An 18,898-nucleotide genomic window follows, 5' to 3' on the forward strand; every position below is an offset into this window, starting at 1 on the left:
CATGAGTCCTTATGATACACACTGTGGGTCAGAACCTGACCTCACTGATGCGCTTGTGTGGCTAAATGCAAGCAAATCATTGCAGCAATGTTCTAACATCTAATATGAAGTCTTCCCAGAAGAGCACAGGCTTAGTCATGAAATAAACAAAAAGGACAAAAGTATTGGGACACCTGTTCATTCATTCTTCTGAAATTAAGGGTACTAAAAAGAGCTGATCCTGCTTTAGTTGGAGTAATTGTCCCTACTGTCCAGGGAAGACGCTATCTAGCTTTCTGCTAGAAGGAGAAGCATTGCTGTGAGGATTTGATTGCGTTAAGTGACAAGAGCAGAGTCAGTGAGGTCATCTCATCATCCCCAACTCCCCAACTCATCTCAAAAAGTACTGGATGGAGCACCACCATCATTTCAGAGAGCTCAGTTCTTCCACTGCCCCACAGCTTTATCTGATCCAGAGAGTCCTATTCTATTGGCAGTCCTTCTCTACAGGGACTAGACAAGTATATGCACATCTGTGTTTATTAGAAGGGGTGTCCACAAACATTTGGACATGTAGTGTAGCTGGATTTTTTTTTTGGGGGGGAGGGGCTGTTTGTGGCACCTCCTCCTGCCAATGTAACACCCTATAAATACCCATCTCTACCTTCCAAGTTCATGATGAGCATTTCGCACTCCACCACCATCCCGTCTCCTCCCTTTAACTCACTCATCCACCTATCAGAGGGGGGGTCTGGCCTTCTAGCTCAAAACAGCAGCCGCCTGAACTCCAACCTAAAGTTCTCAGAGTTCTCCTCCCTCTCTTACAGTCTCCTCCCACATTATCTGCTGATGGCATGGTCAGAACTTGCAAACTCCCCATGTGTACCTTTGATTTCAGAAGAAACTATGGCTGAGCAGGGGTCTACAAACATCAGGACCGTGTACCGTGGACTTCATCTGTGATACAGACAACTGCTAGTAATGGAGGTGTTTCAGTTGGAATAAAAGGAAGGAAATGAATCATTTAAACTCACCCTTACAGATTTTCGGTGTGCATTTCTAAGTTGTTTTTGTTTGGGTCTTCCTGCTGTCCCTTCCTCTTCAAAGCTCATGGACAGTTCTGCATCAGCCCTCCGTGCTGCAGTTGACTATAACAGGAAAAATACCAGCATGAGTAACTAGAAAAGTGATTACTGTTTGTTATGGTATCCCAGGTGGTTGCCAAGGTGTTGCTATAGTATATACATGTGTTGGTTGCTAAGGTGTTGCTAGGGTATAGGTGTGTGGTAATGTATGTAATGTGGGGTGCCGACATTTTTGCCCAAAAAATGGTTGGTCCAGAAGCTCATCCAATATGTTAGGCTAATAGAATTGTGTCCACAAACATTTGGCTAAGATGTGGGGTGCCAAAACATTTGCCCAAAACCTCATCCAATACAGTTGGCTAATAGAATTGTGTCCACAAACTTTTGGCTAAAATTTGGGGTGCCAAAACATTTGCCCAAAACCTCTTCCAATACAGTTGGCTATTAGAATTGTATCCACAAACTTTTGGCTAAAATTTGGGGTGCCAAAACATTTGCCCAAAACCTCATCCAATACAGTTGCCTAATAAAAGGGTAGGTTTAGATTATACATAGGTGTAGGTGACGTTAATCTTAGGTTAGAACTAAGTTTAGGTGTAGGGTAGGTTTAGGTTAGAATTGGGTTTAGGTGTAGTAGGTCAAGTGTAGAATTAGGTTTAGGTCTAGTAGGTTAAGTTTAGGTTGAGGTTAGAATTAGTTTTAGATGTAGTATGTTACATTTAGGTTAAGGTTTAGGTTAGAATTAGGTTTAGGTCTAGTAGGTAAAGTTTAGGTGCAGGTTAAAGTAAAAATTAGGTTTAGGTTTAAGTAAAATTTAGGTTAAGGTGTAGGTTAGAATTAGGTTTAGGTGTAGTCAGTTAAGTTTGGTTCAGTTAAGGTTAGAATTAGGTTTAGCTTTAGTAGGTAAAGTTTAGGTGTAGGTTAAGGTTAAAATTAGGTTTAGGTGTAGTAGGTAAAGTTTAGGTTAAGGTTAAAATTAGGTTTAGGTGTAGTAGGTTAAGTCAAGGTTAAGGTTAGAATTAGGTTTAGGTCTAGTAGGTAAAGTTTAGGTTAAGGTTAGAATTAGGTTTAGGTGTAGTAGGTTAAGTTTAGGTTAAGGTTAAGGTTAGAATTAGGTTTAGGTCTAGTAGGTAAAGTTTAGGTGCAGGTTAAAGTGAAAATTAGGTTTAGGTCTAGTAGGTTAAATTTAGGTTAAGGTGTAGGTTAGAATTAGGTTTAGGTGTAGTCAGTTAAGTTTGGTTCAGTTAAGGTTAGAATTAGGTTTAGCTTTAGTAGGTAAAGTTTAGGTGTAGGTTAAGGTTAAAATTAGGTTTAGGTGTAGTAGGTAAAGTTTAGGTTAAGGTTAAAATTAGGTTTAGGTGTAGTAGGTTAAGTCAAGGTTAAGGTTAGAATTAGGTTTAGGTCTAGTAGGTAAAGTTTAGGTTAAGGTTAGAATTAGGTTTAGGTGTAGTAGGTTAAGTTTAGGTTAAGGTTAAGGTTAGAATTAGGTTTAGGTGTAGTAGGTTAAGGTTAGGTTAAGATTAAGGTTAGAATTAGGTTTAGTGGGTGAAGTTTAGGTGTAAATTAAGGTTAGAATTAGGTTTAGGTGTAGAAGGTTAGGTTTAGGTTATCCAGGCTGGATAGTTCATGTTACTGCTAGGTTTGTATGTATTGGCCTCTATATGAGTGGCTATGTTAGCAGACAGGGAAACAGTAGAGTGCTTAAACAGTAAATGCTCTTAAAGCTCTTTACCTTTGGGCCATCCCTCTTTCTTTCGACAGGACCAGAAGTGTGTCCCACAGAGCGCCTTCTGGAGAGCCTCCGTGCCACTGGTGGTGAAGCTGTTCCCAGAGAGCTTCTGGATATTCTCTGTGTCAAAGTACTCCGTCTCCCTGCTGGCTCATCTGGCTCCTTTCTCATATCAGTCTGGACCTTCAAGGCCACCTCAGCCAAACCTGTGCTGGATTGATGGCTGCCAGGCTTCTGTGGCTTACTTAAGCTCGCTCGTTCCTCTGGGTGGGTCGGGCCAGGCTCATGATTCATAGAGCTGGCCAAACGTTTGGACCGTCTGAGTTCTGGTGAAATAGGACTGGGTCAGATCCATCAGTTCAACATCAAATTAGGTGGCAAAGTTACTGAGCTGAGTTAAATCAGTTCAATTGAGTTGAGTCAGCAGATATGGAACTGGTGGCCCAACCTTGCAGTGATGATTGAACCGGCTCCTGGTGCTCAGGCGATGATCTCTGCAGGAATGTCTCAGATTCATCATCTTCTATGATGGTGTGAAGGAAATACATGATGCTGGAGGAATAAGGCGAAGGGTGGACAGGGTTGATCAGGGGCAGGACAGTAAGTACTGATCTACACTCTTAAAGCTAGAAAAGGTGCCTTGGCCTAGAACACAAAGACAGACACAAAGCCCTTGAGACACAAATCTCAATCCAAGCTCAATCAGGTACTTGAGGTTTGACTAAGACTAAGACTGAATCCTAGAGACAGGAGACTTGATCTAACACTTGGACTCACAGCCTTGACATGGGACTCCTTGGATATCCTCTTCAGAGAGGCGAGACTTCGCTCAGACTCACATATTAGATGCTCAAACCTTGACCTAAGACTTGGACTTGCACCACAGATTCTTAAGACTCAACCGAAGACACTGCCCTACATCCTAGAGACTCAAGACTTTACTCAGACTTACCTGTTAGACCTAAGAATTGGATTTGCACCCAGAGACTTAAGACTTAACCAAAGACTCTGACCTACATCCCAGAGACTCGAGACTTCCCTCAGGCTCACATAGTAGAGGCTCAAACTTTGGACTCCACATAAGAGTTGGACCTGCACCTCAGAGACCTAAGACTTAACCAAAGACACTGCCCCACATCCTAGAGACTCGAGACTTCACTCAGACTTACCTGTTAGACCTAAGAATTGGATTTGAACCCCAGACATTCAAGACACAACCCAAGACTTTGGACTTGCATCCCAGGACCTCAAGACTGCACCCAAGACTTGATTTGCACCCCAGAGACTTAAGGCTCAACCAAAGACACTGCCCTACATCCCAGAGACTCGAGACTTCCCTCTGGCTCACATAGTAGAAGCTCAAACTTTGGACTCCACATAAGACTTGGACCTGCACCTCAAAGACCTAAGACTCAGCCAAAGACACTGCCCTACATCCCGAAGACTCGATACTTCCCTCAGGCTCACATAGTAGAGGCTCAAACTTTGGACTCCACATAAGACTTGGACCTGCACCTCAAAGACCTAAGACTCAGCCAAAGACACTGCCCGACATCCCAGAGACTCAAGACTTCCCTCTGACTCATCTGTTAGACCTAAGAATTGGATTTGCACCCCAGACATTCAAGACACAACCAAACATTGGACTCCACATAAGACTTGGACCTGCACCTCAAAGACCTAAGACTCAACCAAAGACTCTACATCACAAAGACTTAAGACCTTTCTTAGACACCCATAGCCTCCAGACACAAACCAAATGTTTGACATGCACCTTAGTGACTCGAGACTCCACCTAAGACTTGGACTTGCACCCCAGAGACTTAAGACTCAACCAAAGACACTGCCCTACATCCCATCCTCAAGACTTTACTCAGAATGACACATTTGAGTCAAGACACAAGCAAAGAGTTTGACCTGTATCTTAGAGAATCAAGACTCCTCCTGAGACTTGAACTTGCATCCTAAGTCTTGGGACTCCACCCAAGACTTAATTTGCACCCCAAAGACTTAGGACTCAACCAAAGACTCTGACCTACATCCCAGAGACTCGAGACTTTGCATCCTAGTTGCATCCTTGCATCCTAGTGTCCTTGAGACTTCGCATAAGACTTGGACCTGCACCTCAGAGACTTAACCACATCACAAAAACTTCAGAGACTTAGACACCCCTGAAACTCGAGACACAACCCAAGAGTTTGACGAGCATCTTAGTTGACCGAGACTCCAGCCAAGACTTGGACTTGCATTCCATAGACTGAAGACACAACCAAAGACTCAGACTTACATCCCAGAGACTTGAAACACAACCCAACACTTGAACTTGCATCCTAGGTCCTCGAGATTCTCCCTAAGACTTGCACAACAGAGACCTAAGACTCAACCAAAGGCACTGACCTACATCTGAAAGACTTGAGACTTCACTTAGAAACCCATATACTCCAAAAACAACCCAAGACTTTGACTTTGCATCGTAGTGACCCAAGATTCCAGCTAAGACTTGGACTTAAGACTCAACCCAAGACTCAGACCTACATCCCATCCTTGAGACTTCACTCAGAATCGCACATCATAGGCAAGACACCACCAAAGAGTTTGACCCGTATCTTAGAGACCTACATCCTCCTACAGAGACTCGAGACCCATTAAAGACTCAAACCCACACCCACAGACTCAAGACTCAACAAGATACTTGGACTTAAATCCAGAGATTTGAAACTCAAGATCTGATGACCACAGCAAACAGACTAAACCCTTAATCAGCAACTGCAGAAATGGTGGAAGCATGTAGTACTGAAAAAGGGTTCTTATAAAATTATTTTAAGAGGGTCTTCAAAGAACCATGTTTCCCTTTATATGAAAAGAAGTTTAACCCGCTAAGAACTGTTAGCATTCATATTGTGCTTTGAGTATCATGGTTCCACATAGAACCATTGATTTTACCAATAGTAGTAGAGGTGTTACTGCTGTACAACCTTGTCTGTGTGGCAAAACAGGGACTGTCCTGCCAGCTGGGATGACTTGTGGCTGAAGCTGAAGCCATGCAGTAGACGTGTTCTACATGAGCTGTTCTCGCAGAGCTGTTCTTTGCCTGCGCTATGCACACACTGTGCCCTGCAAAGTGTCCTTTTGCTTGTTCAGTTACTCGATTACTGCACCCTGCGTTGGCACTGTTGGCAGTTAAGCGAGGGCACGGTAAGGTTGTGGACTTTGGAGGTGCACGTAAGCACTGAACAGTGTCCTCTTCCAATGCACAGCAATGCAAACGCCTACAGGGTAGTTATCTAGGTTAGTATCCCTCATATTTTGCAGGGTCACCATGCATAATAACAGCGGGCCCAGTCATTAATATCATCCTATGAATGTCCTTAAATGTGAAAACCTAGGTCGGATTAATGTGGTGTTTTAACAAGTGCAGAATGCTCTTCTGATGGATCCCATTGTCTTTGTAAATTGAGCAAATCGCAAATAAGAAAAATTACTGAAGAATGTCACCAATCACGGTTGGTGAATACGGTCCAATGAGTCTACATAAAGTGGCAGGGAAGGCCGTGTTTAATGGCCTTGCAATGGCAGTGGAAGCACAGCATCATCCAGACCTGCAGCTGTGTAGTACAAAGCAGGATTTCTCGGCTAGTCGGATAACATGAGCCCAAAGTAAGCTTGTCCAATAGCAGATGTAAGTGACGCTCTTATTGGTCAGTCCTCATTTTGGTCTCAAGATATCCAGCCAACGGAAAAATCCTGGGATTTATTTTACAAAGCAGGAGTAGTTAGCTGGATAACTTGTCCAGAAAAGACATACATTAGCTCTTGATGTTTTGCTTACGATATCTGGCCAAGTGAGAAATCCTGCGTTGTGAAATGCTTCCAAGGATTTCTCAAGAAGCTGGATATTTTAAGACCCAAATGAGGACTGCCCAAAGCAGGACATTTTGGCAGGGTAACTTGGTTGTCCAATAGAAACATCCCTTAGCTGTTGAGGTTTTGCTTAGGATATCTGGCTAACTGGCAAATCCTGCTTTGAGATAGACTTTCCAGGATTCCCCAGTAAACTGGATATTGTCAGAATAAAATGACAACTACCCAAAGCAGGAAACGTTGGCAGGATAACTTCATTGTCCAGTAAGAACATCCCTTAGCTGTTGAGGTTTTGCTTAGGATATCTGGCTAACTGGGAAATCCTGGGTTATAATATTCTGCCAAGGATTTCTTAGTAAGCCGGATATCTTCAGAATAAAAAAGACTGATCAATGATTAAATACGTCTCAGGATTTCACAACACTCTTGAGGCATTGCTTAACCTATCTGGCTAACTGGGATATCCTGCGTTGTGAAATGCTTCCGATGATTTCTCAGTAAGCTGGATATCTTAAGACCAAAATGAGGACTGAGCAATGAGGACTGCCCAAAGCAGGACAAGTTAGCAGGGTAACTTGGTCGCCCACTAGGAACATCCTTTAGCTGTTAAGGTTTTGCTTAGGATATCTGGCTAACTGGCAAATCCTGCTTTGAGAAATACTTTCCAGGATTTCCCGGTAAACTGGATACCTTCAAAATAAAAAGTTGGCAGGAGAACTTGGTCGTCCAATAGGAACATCTCTCAGCTCTTGAGGTTTTGCTCAAGTTATCTGACTAATTCTGCTTTATGAAATATCCCACCTGAATGGAAACTCCATTTTCCAGTACTGAGCCAGCTGTTTGATGGATAGGGTAGTTTTTTATGCCTCTGGATTACTCAACAGCATGATAGCGACGTGTAACCCGAGTTTCTGAGCTCGGCATTGCTCAACAGGACACACAGGTCTTCAAAACATCCCTCATGACCTTCCTGTTGATGTAAATATTTACCCGTGCAAATACAAGACTCTCACTGATCACTGTTTGTGAAAGACACAGTGTGACACTGTATGAACAGCACCATCATACAGCCAGTGGAGCACGTATATGGTGCCCTGCTCACAACATCTCTGCTTAATCATAGCTGAGCATAAGATCTGCTTACCACTGAATCGTGTGGGAAATACCACAGTTCCTCATAGTGCAGCCTAGCATCTCTGATTAAGGCTGGTTTTTGGCTTGGGTAATGGCACATGCTTAGGTGTTGGGTTAATTGGAGTCACCTGTGGATAGAGATCTGTGGGCTAAGGATCCCAACTCCAGTTCCCAATCCTGGAGGACCTCTCTAAAACACCCAGTACTACTTAGAAAGAGACTGTAAATTATCTGGGCTGGGTTTCCATCAAGCATCAGCAAGCTCAAAGATGATTCCTAAAGGGTCCTCACTTCAACGGTCCATGTTCATTTTGGCCTCACACTGCAACGCTATTGGGAAACTTACTTAGTTACCCTAATTAGTTGAAGTCAGGTGTATTAGAACAAGGAAACCACCAAAATACTGGTTGCAGAGATTGGGTACTCCAAGACAATGGCCAGTAACTCCAGGATATTGGGTACTCCAGGACAATGACCAGTCACTCCAGGATATTGGGTACTCCAGGACAATGACCAGTAACTCCAGCATATTGGGTACTCCAGGACAATGACCAGTAACTGCTGGTCTATGGCAGAAGATCGGTTCTATGATGACCAGAGGCCATTCCACAGTTCTTGATTCTTCTAGTTTGTAAGACATTTGAGCCCAGGTAAACAAACAGTGGTTCTCAAACTGGTTCTTGGGGAGCACCAGATGCTTAGAATTCTGGCCAGTCCATTCTAACTCACAACACATAGTGATAAAGGACTCTGAGGACCAGTTTGAGGACCAGGGTAGAGTAGAGTAGGGAGCCACTCTTGATGAACATGAATTGCAGAGCTCAGCAACAAAAGAAATGACATGTGAACTGCCTAAGGACTAGAATGGCCACCAGGCTCCCCTACCACCCATGCCAGACCAGCTGCACACCCTCCTACCACTGCTACCTGCCTAATGTCCATGTTAAAACCTAAATGGACTCTTAACTATCTGCCACTATTAATATTACCACCATTACCAATCATTACTCTGACCATCACTGCCATGACTATATAAGTTATACTACACCATGATTAATATAATATGATTATGAATATGCTGCACACCTGAGCAGTTTAACAGTTTAGGTGGTTCAGTGGCTTTTATCAATAATTTATAAATAGTTCTGACCAGAGAGGACTCTTTTCCTTGCCACTGTGGCCTATGGCTGCTCACTGGGGGTCTTAGGTTTTCATGTCTTTTTATGTTGTTGATTTCTTGTCTTTTTACTAATTACTGATTGTTTAGACCTGGTTTGTGACAGCAATAGTTGTAAAAAGTGCTATACAATTAAATTAGATTATATTAGATTTAGATAATTAGATATTTGATGGGATTGGATTGGATTGGAAACCTCCCGTCTAAAATAAAAAAGGGTTCCTAGAAACCTTAAAACCTTAAAATTGTTATGGCACGCAATAGTTCATTCAGAACTATACACTGAAAGGTACTAAAGAGGTTCTTCTATAATTTTACTGCAAAGAACCCTTTTCTGCACCTCTGTAATTAAGAGTGTTGGGCTCAACACTGTTGTACTGTACTGTCCTGTACATCCTGTGCCCAAAAACATGATTGTACCACTTTGATAATGGATCATTTATCAACACTGGATTGATAATTAGCTTGTGTCATGAATTATAGGGTTCTAGGACAAGGACAACAAAGAAGATTGGGAATATGGGAACTTATGGGAATATTTATTAATTCATTTCTAATTTCTAAATTCAAATTTTCCCATGTTTTCCACCCAGGCCAGTCCAGAGTTCACACCGGTTGTGTGAACTCTAACGCTAGGACGGTGAAGACTAGCACACATGTCTCCTCTAACACATGTGAAGTCAGCCACCACCATTTTTCGAACCTCCGCCGAAACAGCATCAGTAGGTAGCCAGTGGCTCCCCAGCTCCAATACAACAGCTACCAGATGCCCGTGCTGACCACCATCATGCTAGGAGTGATTTGGAGTAGGGAGGAAGTGCCACTGACCCACCCCTGAGAGAGCAGGGCCAGTCGTGCCCTCTCTGGCTCCGGCTGCTGATGGCAAAAAGCAGTGTGGAGTAAGCAGCCATGCAGTGTGCAGAGTGCACTGAGCCATTCATGGCATCGAACCCTAGTCATTTGAACTCATGAAGCAATAATCACATGGGACACATTTACCTAAATTGAGAACCATTTTACTTCAATGCTGTGTTCATTACAAAATCGTATACTGCTCAGCTTCATACTGTACAGGAGACATATCACACATCACCATATGTACAAACAGAACATCTGCATATCAAAGAGTATTAGCTAAAAGGCAAGTATTTCAGTCACTGTAAGCTTGTACAATAAGGCAAGAAACATGTCATGTTTACATCCATAGTAGATGTTTGCAGTCAAAGACAGATCCAGGAGAGGTTGAGGGGTTCGTGGCGTAGTCAAAGAGACCAGTGAAGTACAGTGTCAGTGAATAGAGTACATGTCTTTTGGAGGGGTTGGGCTTCTCAATCAGCCAGAACGCAAGAAACGTCAAACTTTTACACTTTAAAATGAATTCCACCTGAAATGCTGTTACCAAGGCTGAGAGTTTGGGCCGACCTGCTTCACAAAAGGCCAGTCAGGGTCTCTTATGCAATTCCTATTGATTTGCTGTGGCCTCTTTTAGCATAAGCTGTAGCAACTTACACCTGGCATTTCTGTAGTGTGCAGTTAGATCCACGTAGTTCTGTGAATTAAAGGGATACTACTGTAGGTTAGCTAGCACAGACTCTCTATATGAGACCGAATGAGACCATCCAAACTCCCCAAATACCCACTAGCCTAGCTAGGGTTGTGGTTTTGCTTTTTGAAGTTAGCGTGATTTGGCATGGATTTGGTCCAGATGTGTTAAAGAGCAACACAATACCAGATCATGTTACTGGCTTTGGACACCGGGGTCAAACCTCATTCTGAGTACCAGTGAGAACTGGAGAACTGTACTTGGCTCTATGGAAGCTCATTCCCCAAAAACATCAGCTGTGGTTTTTCTCCTCCCGTTTCTGGCAGCAGGATGTCAATTTCGCCCTGAAATCTCAAAAGAACGTCTCACTATGTTGAAATAATGACTTCTTCGCTCAAGATTTTGACTTTGACTTTGACTTTGAATTAGTGCCTCAAAATAATGACTTGCTACCGTGAAATAATGACTTACTATTAAGGGCTGCACAATATATCATTTTAGCATCATCATCGCAATGTATGAATGTGCAATAGTCTCATTGCAGGATGTGCAGTTTCAATCAGGATGGGCAAGTTCAATCAAACCTGTCATGCTTGATACACAATTTAAATTCCCACTGTTTCCATTTCCTATGACACTGAGCCCTACCAGAGGCAGGTGTCTATATCTGCCCATTATCATTTATTTTACTCTGAGCTTGGATACACAGAGTGCATTTTTCATGACATGCCATGTTGGATCATTGACGTCTGCTGAAACTGGTAAGTAATCCTGTATTTTATTATATTGCAATATAGATATAGCAAAATAATTAATGAATATTGCAATGTCATTTTTTTCAGTATCGTGCAGCCTTACTATAGTTGAGATAATGACCTACTGTGTTAAATAATGACTTACTATGGTTGAGATAATGACTTACTATGATTGAGATAATGACTTACTATGGTTGAGATAATGACTAACTATGATTGAGATAATGACTTATTATGGTTGAGATAATGACTTATTATGGTTGAGATAATGACTTACTGGGTTAAATAATGACTTACTATGGTTGAGATAATGACTTACTGGGTTAAATAACGACTTATTTTGGTTGAGATAATGACTTACTATGGTTGAGATAATGACTTATTATGGTTGAGATAATGACTTACTGGGTTAAATAACGACTTATTTTGGTCGAGATAATGACTTATTATGGTTGAGATAATGACCTACTGTGTTAAATAATTACTTACTATGGTTGAGATAATGACTTACTATGGTTGAGATAATGACTTATTATGGTTGAGGTAATGACTTACTGGGTTAAATAATGACTTATTATGGTTGAGATAATGACTTACTAGGTTAATTAACAACTTTGTATGGTTGAAATTATGACTTATTGGGGTAAATAATGACTTACTATGGTTGAGATAATGACTTACTATGGTTGAGATAATGACTTACTAGGTTAAATAACAACTTTGTATGGTTGAGATAATGACTTATTGGGTTAATTAATGACTTACTGGGTTAAAAAAGAACTTTTTATGGTTGTGATAATGACTTACTTAATGTTAGGATAATAACTATGTTGACATAATGATGTATTATGTTGTCATAAATGAATTACTATGTCAATATAATGACTTATTGTGATGAAACAATTACATAATTGGTCAAAATAAAGTAATTGTGAGTCATTTGTAATTATGTTGAAATAATGACTGATGAAATTGTGCCTTACTATGTCAAAATAATGATACTATGACTGTGTTAAAAATATGACAATATGGCCTAATATGCAGAAATAATGACTTACTATATGACAATATGGCCTAATAAAAATAATGACACTATGTTGGAATAATGACTGTATTAATTTCATTATTAATTTCATGGGATTAAATTCCATATACCTTTACTCAGTATCAACCTATTTTTGAAGTCGATGTTTAGAGACAATAAGTCATTATTTTAGGTTAGATTTATTAATGATAATTCAACATTTGGTATACCGCCACCAGAAACGGGAATGGGCTTCACAGAGAAGTCCTTTCCTCCACACAGTAAAATTAATGAGCGCTCACGCGTGAGGCGTGTAGCCGTTGCTGTGAGTGCTACTGTTGGTGTTTGTATTACAGTACTCTGGTGAGAAATGTTTGCAGACGTGCCTGTCAATGTTTCGATGGCTGTGTTGATGCCTGTGTGTGTGTAAGAATACTCCCCCTACCACGAGGTTGTTGCCCTCAGAGTCAGCAAATGTTCCCTTTGCCCTCATCCCCTTCAACCTCTGCTAATCGACCCTGATTTGCACACCCTCAGCCTTGTCCGTGCGCTACTGCAGGTAAGTACCGTATCTGACGTCACTGGAGTCTCAGAGAAAGCAATAGAGAAAAGCAATAAGCGTTTCACTGCAGAGCAAAACAACGTCAAAGATACAAACTAAGGCTAACTTCCTCTAGGCTAAAATGGGATGGTGTGATGGTGACGCTGCGGTAGCGTTCCCTTGTTTGGTGAAAAGGATGCAATAACGCTGAATCTGAAACCACCACTACATTACATTACTGTCGACTGGAAAATGATTATTAGCAGAGCTAAAGTATCTACACCGCTCTGGGTTGTGGAAACCGGAGATGTCGGCTACAAACGAGTAAAGAATCTGTAATCATGCCTAGAAAATGCTCAGAATGCTGCTATGGTGCGGAGACGTCTGATCTACAGGGTTACAACACAATACCTGCCTCAACACATCCGATTCAGCTCACTTTATTTCGCTAGCACTGCATTTGGAAGGGTCCGGACGTAGCCAAGACATGTTTGGTGTCTAAATGTTGCTGCTTTAGTTTAGCACTGGCGATACGAGGCTAATGTAGCTAACAATCACTAGCAGTCAATGGTGTCCTACAATAAAAGAACTCTTAAAGAGATTAAAGAGATTAGCAACCGTGAACCTCAAACACTGATGTTCCTCCTTCTACAGAAAATCCAGCACAAACCAAAAACAGAGCTGGAAAACAGGCCGATTCCAAACCCCCCAAACTGTTACATCACAGTTTTGACTCTCCCACTAGAGAAAGCTCCAGTCAAAGCTGGTGAAACAGCTAAACATGATGGCGACCTCAGGAGAACATGGTGTTGTTGATACTGGAGAGCAGCTCATCACCTCCAGACTCCAGGCTAATTGTTTGAATAGGGGTGACTACAGGAACTTAGCTTTTTCTGCGCCAGTATCTGCAGAAGGGGAGCTCAAACTGGGCAAGCTATGAGAGCGGCTGTACTATACATGCTACGCTGCACTGCACACTGCACTGAGAGGACACTGAGAGGACAGCAACACTATCTAGAAAGACTCACAAAAAATAATCAGAAAAAAAGAATTGCAGTGTTCTTGTTACAGCCCTAAAACAACACTATGCTGTTTGGCTTCTTTGAGCCGTTGACGGTGCCCCAAACCAGCCAATCGGAGCAAAGCTCTATGAGCCACCATACAAGGAAAATCAGGGTGTTTTATTCTAAGGCGATTTAACAGGGTGGTAAATAGGCCTCAACCAAGGTCACGAACTTACTGTTTATACCTCAGACAATGAAATACTTAATAAATGCTTTTAATGGAATCTAAAGAAGCGACATTTCAACTCCAACCATGTCTTGGCTGATCGACACCATCCGAGTTAAGTGTAGAATTGTGTTAATATTCAAATTTCCTGCCAAAAAAACAGGTTTCTGAAAATCGTGCGATGAGCTGGATTCCATGTGACCAAGCACTTGCACTGTATAGTTCCCTGTAGTGTTTCATGTAGTGTCAGCAGAAAACCAGCGTTACCAACAGAAGCTTAAGATTAGCACCCTCTAGTGGAAGTCTAGTGTTTCCTCCTACATTGCTGGTACCGGATCTGTGCGACTCGGACTTATTGTACTCACTCATAGGTGCATCTACAGGCATCTACTCAGTTTTGAGGCCATTCGTAAAGTCTTCTATGTCTAATAGAAGTGCCCTGATAAGAAGAAGGTTTCCACAAAGTCAACAGCATATATTCAAATTACAAAAAGTCACCGGTGCAGCGCCACAGTTGCAGACTAAACCTTTAACCTGAAAAGTAAAAAAAAAAGAAGGAACTACAGCAGTTTGTGTGCTCATCACCTTCCACAGGTGCAGAAAGTCCTGAATGATAAAAAGAGAGTTTTTTTCTTGTCATCATGATTCAGAAGCTACACAACTCTCAGAAAATGAACATCAATAACGAAGAAACCAAAGAAAACAAGCCGAGAAATTGCTTCGAACGGCCGCGTCATGGAGGTGCATGATATGTCCTTTGTGCTATTTTCATTACACGGTGCAGCGTTCACACACATGCATACACACCTTCACTCAAACTCACTGAATAGTATCCAAAAAAATACACAAATTTAATAAGAAGAACATCTACGTATTTACATCAAGTCGGATAATCTTGGCATATGATACAGAAAAAAAAAGTCCAGGCTTCTCTATATGAGGATAAATGTCTGACTTGAAGCTCTGCGAGTTTCCTGTACGCTTGGGCAACGACTCGCCTGCTGTCTGGACTCGGACTGGGGCGTGTTGAAGCCTTTAGCTTTGATGATGCTCATCGAACTGAAAATGAACAATTAGAAAGGGAAGACGAAATTCCATCTATTTGCAGTATCAGTGTTTCAGACTGTTATACTGTCGAATCCTCTCTGACCCTGAAGAAGAGATCCAGTACCAGAGGAGGTAAATTGTACATTGTAGCTCCCTTTTTTGACCCATTTGGCGTCCCATACTGACGTCCCACATTCGTATTCTTCACTTTCGTCACTTGCTGAGCACACGTAGTTCTTTCTAACTTCCCAAAAATCAGAATAAAGTGTCACCCTGCAGACGTCCTGCTCCTTTCCGGCCCCGTTTGGTGCACCATATTGGCTTCAGAGGGCCGTTCAGGACTAATTCAGGCGAGCTGAGATGTTTATGGTCCTTTCGGCCCACCATAATAACTACGCCTCCTTTTGGACAAGCTATAAAGCAATAAAGTGTAGTTCATATTGCATCCGAGATTGCAGTGGAACCCTGCACCCATAAACCCTTTGTTATTTCGCATGGCTTAACCAGTGTTCCTCCTCCTCATTAGCTCCATGTTGGCCCATTTGGCACCTCATACTGACTCTGGCTTGCGTTCCGCATTACCACTCATTTTTCTGAGCCCTAAAGCTCACCCCGTCGTCCACCCTACACCTCTCCTTCCTCCTCCGTGTCCGCCTCGTCCTCCTCTCCCACCACAGGGACGTAGGTGGTGGTTCTCTTGGCGGGTGTGGTGGAGCTGTTCCCCAGCTGGGTGCTGCTGACCCCGACCCTGGCAGCCAGCCCCGAGGCAGCGGACGAGGCGCTGGCTGTCTTGGTGAGGACACTGCTGGTGCGGCCCACGGCGTACACCCGGCGCTCCATGCTTGCAGAGAACTGAGGAGCCCGCTGACCGGCGCCCTGAGACTTGCCCTCCAAGAAGTAGGTCAGCATCTGACCTTTGCCCTTCACACTCACGTTCCCGCGGCACACCAAGTCGTAGTCGTTCTGGAGCAGGCGGTAGACGTCCTCCGTCACCTGCGGAGTAGAAACGAGGGATCACTGCATACTTGTAGACTAGGAGCAAAGAAAATCTGTCAAATACTATTTTATAGGGTCTAGCTGGTTGCTAGGGTGTTGCTAGGGTGTTGCTAGGGTGTTGCCATCCAAATTGTTACTATGGTCTGCCAAGTACTTGCTATAGGGTTGTGATGCAGTGATGTTGCTAAGTATTCTTTGTTTTGCAGCGTGATTGCTATGCCATCCTTGGTGGTTCCTATGGTGTTGCCAGGTTGTTGCCAGGCAGTTCCAAATGGTTGCTTGGGTGCTGCAATGGATTTAGGGTCCCATGAAAAGATATTACACCAGGCCCCACAATTCTAATAATTCTGCTGAAATTCTCAAATAATACTTTTGCTCGGGCCCCTGTCAATCATAGGCCCTCCACAATCGCCCAATATGGCACCCCTAAGATTAGTGGTTGCTATATCTTATGTGGTTCCAATGATGTTGCCAGGCTGTTGCTATGCATTTCCAAATGGCTACTAGGGTGTTGCGAAGTATTCACTGTTTTGTTAAGTAATTGCTATGGTATCTTTGGTGGTTCCTATGGTGTTGCCAGACTGTTGCAATGCAGTACCAGATGGTTGCTAAGGTGTTGCTAAGTTTTTATTTAATGTTGCAGTGTAATTGCTATAGTATCATTGGTGGTTCCTATGGTATTGCCAGACTGTTGCAATGCAGGTCCAGATGGTTGCTAAGGTGTTGCTAAGTATTTTTTCAATTTTGAAGTGTAATTGCTATGGTATCCTTGGTTGTTTCTATGGTGTTGCCAGGCTGTTGCAATGCAGTACCAGATGGTTGCTAGTGTGTTGCTAAGTTTTTCTTTAATTTTGCAGTGTAATTGCTATGGTATCCTTAGTTGTTTCTATGGTGTTGCCAGGATGTTGCTTTGCAGTTCCTAATGGTTGCTATGGTGTTGCTAAGTTTTTATTCCATTTTGCAGTGTAATTGCTACAGTGTCCTTGGTGGTTCCTATGGTGTTGCCAGACTTTTGCTATGTAGTTCCAAATCGTTGCTAGGAGGTTGTTAAGTACTCGCTGTTTTGTGAAGTAATTGCTATGGTATCCTTGGTGGTTCTTATGGTGTTGTCAGGCTGTTGCTATGCAGGTCCAGATGGTTGCTAGGGTGTTGCTAAGTATTTTTTTTTTCAATTTTGCAGTGTAATTGCTATGGTATCCTTAGTTGTTTCTATGGTGTTTCCAGGATGTTGCTTTGCAGTTCCTAATGGTTGCTATGGTGTTGCTAAGTTTTTATTTCATTTTGCAGTGTAATTGCTACAGTGACCTTGGTGGTTCCTATGGTGTTGCCAGACTATTGCTATGTAGTTCCAAATCGTTGCTAGGAGGCTGTTAAGTACTCGCTGTTTTGTTAAGTAATTGCTATGGTATCCTTGGTGGTTCTTATGGTGTTGCCAGGCTGTTGCTATGCAGGTCCAGATGATTGCTAGGGTGTTGCTAAGTTTTTATTTAATGTTGCAGTGTAATTGCTACAGTATCATAGGTGGTTCCTATGGTGTTGCCAGGCTGTTGCAATACAGGTCCAGATGGTTGCTTGGGTTTTGCCAAGTATTTTATTAATTTTGCAGTGTAATTGCTACAGAGTCCTTGGTGGTTCCTATGGTGTTGCCAGACTTTTGCTATGTAGTTCCAAATCGTTGTGAGGAGGTTGTTAAGTACTCGGTGTTTTGTTAAGTAATTGCCATGGTATCCTTGGTAGTTCCTGTGATGTTTCTACACTGTTGGAAAGCAATTTCAAATGGTTGCTATGCTGTTGGTAGCTCGTCGCTTTGGTGTCCCAGGTGCTTGCTAGGTGTTTGTGACAGGATCTCTAGTGGCTTATAGGGTGTTGCTTGCTATGGTGCTCCAGGTAGTTCATCTTCTATTGAATGTGTGTCTTCACTAGTGGTTCTCAAACCGGTCCTCCGGGACCCTCAGGCAACCCCCATTTTTAGCACCTTTAAAAAACTGGACCCTGTACAGGTTCCTAAGGATCTGTGTGAGAACAACTGGTCTAGAGCATTTGGCCGACACTCTTATCCAGAGAGTTACAGAGTTGAACGTGGAATTAGGAGTCTTGCCCAAGGACACTTGGTAATGGTGTAGTGTACAGTGGTCTGTATTGGTGACCTTTTGCATATATTTTAGAGGCTTTAGCATACTGTCGCCGTCAAATGAAAAACATGTATCTCCAAAATGACAACTTTACAGGAGTAGGTAATTATATTCGACACTTTAAATGGATGTTAATCTACAATAAGAGTTTATTCCGAGCCATTTAGAGCATTTCTATTGGTCCATTCAACTAGAATTAATCACACAGTGTACAAAAGCAGCTACAGGGTTCAAACCATGGAGACAAAAATGGAGATACATGGTTTTCATTGAACAGCAGAGATAGATTTAAACTGAACGGAACTGAATTGAGCTTCAGGCAGCCCCTATACCTGGATCTTGCCCGGGACCCCGGTACTGTCCATGCGGCTGGCCACGTTCACCGTGTTCCCCCAGATGTCATACTGAGGCCTCCTGGCCCCAATGACCCCAGCCACCACCGGGCCCACATTAATACCTGCCGAGTCAAATTACAGCAGATTTCAGCAGTAATATTTTACAGTTATGATAAATTGTGGGAAAAGATTGGAAAACAAGACGTCTGATCATTACGATTCACTGGAAGTTCACATTTTTTTGATTTCCTGACATTAAATTCACTTGATAAACATTCCTGAATATTCCATATGTCAAAAATATGGAGGACTTTTTAATGGTATGTATAA

General features: G+C 42.5%; 1 protein-coding gene across 2 annotated transcripts in view; it reads right to left on the reverse strand.

The window, feature by feature from the left end:
• Nucleotides 1–9,965: 9,965 nt before the first annotated feature.
• adcy1b (adenylate cyclase 1b) overlaps nucleotides 9,966–18,898 on the reverse strand; it is a 103,288-nt gene continuing 94,355 nt past the window's right edge. For both annotated transcript variants that reach the window (XM_072687243.1, XM_072687242.1), the window contains exons 19-20: nucleotides 18,566–18,690; nucleotides 9,966–16,098 (exon numbers count right to left, since the gene is read on the reverse strand). In XM_072687243.1, coding sequence (XP_072543344.1) covers nucleotides 15,730–16,098; nucleotides 18,566–18,690 — 494 coding nt within the window. In that variant the 3' untranslated portion in view covers nucleotides 9,966–15,729. The remainder of the gene's footprint in view (nucleotides 16,099–18,565; nucleotides 18,691–18,898) is intronic.

This window comes from Salminus brasiliensis, chromosome 9 (assembly GCF_030463535.1).
Source record: "Salminus brasiliensis chromosome 9, fSalBra1.hap2, whole genome shotgun sequence".
Taxonomy (NCBI): Eukaryota; Metazoa; Chordata; class Actinopteri; order Characiformes; family Bryconidae; genus Salminus; species Salminus brasiliensis.